This window comes from Amblyraja radiata, chromosome 2, assembly GCF_010909765.2.
Source record: "Amblyraja radiata isolate CabotCenter1 chromosome 2, sAmbRad1.1.pri, whole genome shotgun sequence".
In the NCBI taxonomy this organism is placed as follows: domain Eukaryota; kingdom Metazoa; phylum Chordata; class Chondrichthyes; order Rajiformes; family Rajidae; genus Amblyraja; species Amblyraja radiata.
Genome location: NC_045957.1, coordinates 17,981,495 through 17,988,002, shown reverse-complemented (window position 1 = coordinate 17,988,002; position 6,508 = coordinate 17,981,495). Strand labels below are relative to the sequence as shown.

General features: G+C 40.0%; 1 protein-coding gene across 1 annotated transcript; it reads right to left on the bottom strand.

Moving 5' to 3' along the window:
- Positions 1-653: 653 nt before the first annotated feature.
- dlx6 (distal-less homeobox 6) lies at positions 654-5,856 on the bottom strand. The gene is made up of 3 exons (XM_033042370.1): positions 5,232-5,856; positions 4,309-4,502; positions 654-1,310 (listed from the first exon to the last, which is right to left on the bottom strand). The coding sequence occupies exons 1-3, from the start codon at positions 5,518-5,520 to the stop codon at positions 1,062-1,064; spliced, it is 732 nt and encodes a 243-aa protein (XP_032898261.1). The 5' UTR covers positions 5,521-5,856; the 3' UTR covers positions 654-1,061.
- Positions 5,857-6,508: the final 652 nt, after the last annotated feature.

Below are 6,508 nucleotides of genomic sequence, written 5' to 3'. Positions count from 1 at the left end.
AAGTAATGGTGGTTTTGTACATACAGCGAGTTATTGTCATTTTTGAATCTTGGACATGTCTTGTTTTTGTCAATTGAGATAAATGGCCACATTTCAACGGATTTCAATTTGATGTTTACAGGTCCATGGTTGCACAGCTTCTGAGGGCAGACTGACCCAGTTTTTCATCATTTGGTTATTTCTTGCTCAGTTTAAATATTCACTTGCGAATACATTTTATTCTAACGACAAATGTCTACAAGTAATGTGTTCTTGGGATTTCAAATAGTACAGCAGATTATATTCCAATGCCGTTATCGCTGTTGCAAAATACTTGACAGTGGATTTCATAGTATTGCTGTAGACTCGAATATGTTGATGTGGTTGAAACGCCAAGCGTGCAACTTGTGTTTGAAATATATTTTGCTGTTAATATAGCACAGCAAAATTACTCATATTACTCAATATGATACGTATTCTGATATTTTCAACCTACACGGCCCCTCAAAGAAACTTGAGCGCAATTTTCTGAATGCAATTGGAAAGCAAGTTTCACGATTTTCCTTTCAAAATACAACAGATTTTACTAAGCGGGACTCATTACCAGTGTTCAGTGTAAGCTCGAAGTGAAATTCATTACGTATTTTTTAACAAAGTTAACCACAGGGCACGTCGACTTTTTATGATTTATTACTCAATATGAAAGAAACATAAAACATATAAACTATATACACCTAAAAATAATCAATATATACATACAACGTGTCTTTTTTATCTATTCCAGTGCGTCTCTGCATCACAAAGTTACGCCGTTTTAAAATCGGCATAAAATCTCCCACATTTGCATTTGCGTTTTGTGATCATTTGATCTTATGGACTGGCTGGAGACAGTGGCGGCCCTTTCGCAATGTCTACAATCACCGTCCGATCCTCCTCTTCGCCCATTACCAGTCCAATTTAACCTGGCTGTCAGCAACTGCAATCGCTGCTAGATCTTCCATTCAAAATGGCTTCTGTGTATCTGGGCATTATCTAACGATGGGTTCCCTTTAACCCCACTGAGAGATTTTGGCTTCGGGATGTTACATCATCTGTCTTTGCATGGTGTCTTGGTGGCTCGTGGAGTACCAGGGGGAATAACCAGCCATGTAGCTGTTGGAGGTCATGTTGACACCTTTGGCCGAAGCTGTAATGTCCCACACTGGCGGGATGGCTGGGGAACGAGGGGAAAGACCGGCCGACCCAGAAATAGAATCGTTCTCAAGGGGATTTCCTCCCTGCTTCATCACTTTCTTAAACTTTGAGCGTTTATTCTGGAACCAGATTTTCACCTACAATAAATGACATTAACAAATGTAAATACATGGCACTTAACGACGGGCAGTATATCTGTTTACAGTTAGTAAAATGGTCAATGGCACGACAATGACAGTTTAGAACTATAAGTAATATGGTTTAGAAATATAAGTAAAACAATATTGTGAGAAAGACTGCACCGGACAAATGAAGCAAGTGGTCGTATTCTACAAATAATCCTGCATTAATGCTTCTGGCGGTTTCTGTTCTGTACCGTTGTTTGGATTATCCAACCGATTGAATCACTGCATAGCCGTGAGGCAATTACATGACATATAAAATGTTTTCATAATTTTCGACAACAGCACAGTGAAAAATCTACTCTGTTCTGTGATGTCAACGATATGTTATACATTGAGAGGTGAACATCATTTAAGGCGTGGATTCATTTGTACATCTATCTCCTGGCTACTAGTGCAGAAAGGAACATCCTCAGCAACATTTTCCCCCGTAACTATTCAATCTTATTGGCGTATCTAAACAATTAAAGGACATATATTGAACTCATATATGCACCCCATTCATTCGCACCGATTTATAAACTGTGAACTCTGCCCGTCTGACGTTTCCTTGAAGTTCAAATTCAACACAATGAGTGGGATTTTAAGAGGCCTAAGAACAAACGCTTGATGTGTATGTTTTCACCTGCTTCCGACGTTTGGAGTTGCATTGTGGTCTGCATTACCAGCTAAAAAAATAAATTCATTGCAGTATTTTACTATCGAATATGTATCTTTCAAACACATTTTAAACACACTACTGATTCCCCTCTGGAGACTTAAACGGTGGCAGACTTTTATAAAACTCCAACAATGTTGCTAAGACTCATTTACCATCTGTCTACGATTCCGATTTGTGCCATACATACTTGTTGGTCATAATTACAGCCACTTTGGGGGGAAATATGTTGCTGAATACGCAGATTCCGTCCCTTTCCTCCCGTTCATCTCACACAATTAACCATTATGCTGTTTCACATCATAATTGTTCCTTGTCGCATCTCTATCCAGCCCACTATCCCCATCCCCCAGTCGCCAACATCATTAGCGACAATCCCAACAAGATCCAACGGTGGTAGAAATTGTTTGTGTTTGACAGGTGGTTCAAAACAGCAGGCACAATCAAAAATGTATTATGAACTTGGCTGCTGAGCGTTATTTCTAAATGTATAATGGGTTTAATTATCCATAAATAAATATAATATTCTAACTAGACTGCTTTCGTAAGTTTTCAAATCTGGATACCTTAGGTTTATTGCAAAGAGCATTGTTGGAGATATTGAAGAAAAGATGACAACGACTGGAAATAGATTTACTTAATTTCCGTACATTTGGTATTGTTGGATATCCGACCCAGTTTTGTAAATAAATAATATTACATGAAATTTCTTATTTCATTAAATATTACATGAAAGATTGACGTCCTAGAAAATTAGTTTATTTTCGCAAATGAAAATCAAATCAGTCGAGTTAATAAAATGCAGTCTACGCGCATCTTTATAGTCCTGCAATGGTCATGCCATGTAATAAATCATTGTCGTTTCGTTAGTGTGGCATTGAAACGGATATTTTTGGGCAAAAACTGAAATGAGCGAGAAAATTGTTTATTGATATATTTAAAGTGTGTGAACAAGTGATTATTTCATTGATTTCTGATAGACACTAACCTTGCAAGTGGTAGGAGTAAAACAATGCACACGGAACAAAGATTATCCTCACTGGTCTAGAGTCACTTAAATGCTTAATAACTTCAAAATGCTATACATATGTTCTGGCATACCGCTGTACTCTATCGTGTCAGTGCCAGCATTCCAAAGTCGCCCCTGCAGTCGCCGTAAATGAATCAAGGGAGCTTATATTTGTTGAAGAAATTCTGGCTCAGAAGTCCAGACGAGAGAGAAAAAAAATCCAAAGGTTGTTTATACAGGGATTGAAAACATTACAGAGACTTTACCACTTTTCTTGCTAAACCTATAGCATATGCTTATTTCTGAGCAAATGGAAAATCATAAATTCAATTGCATAATCCTCAGCATTAGCAGAGCTTCTAAGTAAGTGTTGGCATTTCCTTAACCTCTGTTCCAAAGAGAACTCAGTCGAAATCTGCAAGGAAATACAATTGGCTCTGGCCAAAAGGTACAGTAACTTACACATTCTTTTTTTAATGGTTTATTTTCATCTTTAACTCTCCCAAATAGAAAAGGGGCATTTAAAATAGTAATTCTATCCTCATCATTGCCTAAATATAATCAGGATACTTTGAGTTTGATGGACGAAAGAAAGGGATTATTTTGATATAGTGTACTCTGTCATTCAATTGCACGTGGACTGTACATATGGTCCATTTGTGGTGAGCAAACGTATTCCATTGTGGCGTTGCATGTATTGCGCTTGGAAGCACCAAAGCCATAGACCACAAATCTCGTGCAGCTCTCCGCTTGTACCGTAGGGCCAATCATTCTTTCTAAACAAACACCAAATAAAACGGGAGTTGCACTTCAACAGCGAATCGTTGTTGGGAACGACGCTTAAATCGAGTTACATCTAATTATCTTATCTCAAAAACATCCCTATGAAAAGGTAAAAAATCACAAATAGTTGTGATTTGATTAACCTGATATTCGCTGCATGACGGTGGCCACGTGGTGCGTTTAAAACTGTAGTTACCATTTTGTTCTTCGGAGAGACCGCTTTGAGGTAATATGAAACTAAGCAGAAAGATAATTATCTTAAACTGAAAGGGCGACGTTTAATACAACTTGGACAATGTGATCGAAACGGAGTTTCTGTGTCACATTTTCCGAGCCATTTTTGTTTGCAGCGCGCTGGTAACATACTGCCTGCAGCCTCAGCGAATGCTCACGGGTGCATTCTGTGAAATTGGACCTGCATAGTATATAAACATAAGGCGAGAATAAAGAGGTTGCAGAAAGTGCGAAAAGTGAGATCGGACGTTGTTTGTCGAGCACTGTACCTGCGTCTGTGTGAGTCCCATCGAAGCGGCCAGCTCGGCTCTCTCGGGCAATGCCAAATATTGAGTCTGTTGGAAACGGTGATTTAACGCCTGCAGCTGGAGACTTGAATAAATGGTGCGAGGCTTGCGGATCTTTTTTCCTTTTCCGTTGAAACGGATCTCACCGTTTTCAATCACTGTCGTCTTTTGTTGCTCTGGAAAGCAAGCATACTCCGACATGTTCCACGGCCCTGCTCACAGCTTATTCCTACATAGACTTAAATGCATATTGCGCTGGAGTCCCCCCCCCCCCCCCTGCTCTCGGCGATGGAAGCGTATTCCTTATGGACACGGACGGCGTTTAAAGACACGAGCAGTCCCGCTAACAATTCCAGCGAGTTGAAGTAATCGGAGGATTCTACTATCTTTAGTTCCACAACACCACCCCGCCCCACAACCCCCTCCCTTCCGCCCCCGGCAAATTACAATTAAAAATCCTAACTGGCGGCTGTAAAATAAGTAATTTTATATTAGGATGCATCAATTAACAACTTGGTTTATTGGTCATGCACGTACACTGTGCTCCCTATCGACAGAGGTAGCAGCGATATGCAGTTACTTAATGATCATATATATATATATATATATATATATATGCCATCAAATAAGAAGACAGTTGTTTGTGCATTGGCATAACAGCTCTATTTAAACATCCCCCAAATAGAAGAACTTTTGCAGACATACGGCGCGATAAATTAAAGTTTGAAATGTGAAAACTACGAAAAGAGGGTGAAGTAATGAATTCAGATACAGAAGGAAAACATCAACAGTCGGAACAAGGATTGCTGAAAGCGAAGATTACATTGTGACTCGGGAAGTTTACGATTTAATCGCGAAGACAAAATCCCGAGGAGGTATAACTTTAGGTCTGTTCGAAGACTCACCTGTGTCGTCTAAACGTGTCTGGCTGCCAGTGCTGTTGCTGTGGTAGGACGGCAGGTAAGGGCTGTGCTGCGAGTGACTCACGTAGGGATAAGGAAGGGGTCTGTTGTAGGTGTTGACGGCCGGGTACGAGTTGTCGTGCTGGTGTGAGTGTCCTGAGTGCAGGCAGTGCACTGGGTAATGACTTTGAGACATGGACGGAGAACTTTGCTGGGACTGCTGGCCGAACTCCATGAAGGCAGATTTGGAATCCGGGGCTTCCAATCCGTCAGCCAACGTAGTCATGGTCATTATAAAAATTCAACCGAAGGAACAACTTTCAAAAGCGTGATTTCTCTCTTTTTCATGAAGAAGGTAAATCTCCCGAGGAGAAAGCGGGGACGTATAAGTTCCTATAGTTATTTTTTTGAAGCAGAAGGTTATATTGGACTTCCAAGTTGAGTGGAGTTGAAGCGGTCTTTTAGTGGATTGTGTTAAAGTTAAGGTTCGGCTTTGAGACTTGATGCAGATGCTGTAATGTGCCACAAGTCGAATGATTTGTCTCCAAAGGCCAGCAGCGTCTGATTGGTCATCTCTCCGCCTCGTCATCCTCCTGCCACTTCCACTGGCTTGAGCGGATGCAGTCAACACTGGGTTAAAGCAGAATAACTAACCTCAAGCACAGCACTAACAACCTTTCACAACATCCCCAACAACGACTTTCCCTTTGCAAACATCCAAAGGAATTATAAGCCTCAAATCGCGCTGTCATTTGGACAGCACAATACCGAAAGATTATACTTCTGGTATCAAACAATTGATTAAAAACAAATCGTAGTTAATCTCATCTTTAATAAAGCCACACGGCAAAAGCAACGCAAACACGATCCGCGCAATAATTACATGGGAGCATTTATGTCCGTGTGAATAATACGAGAAATGAATGGATATTTTGCACTCCAGATTACAATGTTAATGCAATTAGCGGGAGAACGAAGGCAGTTAAACTCAGTGGCTAGATACGTCCCACTTCTCTCTGATTTGGAAGCACCAGCGCCCTCGGTCACCTCCTCCAGATATATGGCAGTCTGAAAATTCTCTCCAGATTGAAGATATTGCAAATTATGAATGTGGTTGGCGGTTTGGCAAATGTGTGTTAATACACGATTTAAAATATCCAGACGTGCCTTACAAAATTAATTAAATTTAAATTATGAATGGCTTTAGTGCATTATCAATATAATTAAATATGTAACATAGTGTTACATTTAATTTTGGATGATGTGTGTAGGGATAATTA

Excerpts from the sequence above, each read along its gene's own strand:
- dlx6 (XM_033042370.1), bottom strand. The coding sequence starts at position 5,520 with ATGACCATGACTACGTTGGCTGACGGATTGGAAGCCCCGGATTCCAAA. Across the intron at positions 4,503-5,231 it reads GACACGTTTAGACGACACAG|AGCAACAAAAGACGACAGTG; the intron begins GTGAGTCTTCGA and ends CTTGCTTTCCAG. Across the intron at positions 1,311-4,308 it reads TGGGACTCACACAGACGCAG|GTGAAAATCTGGTTCCAGAA; the intron begins GTACAGTGCTCG and ends CATTTATTGTAG.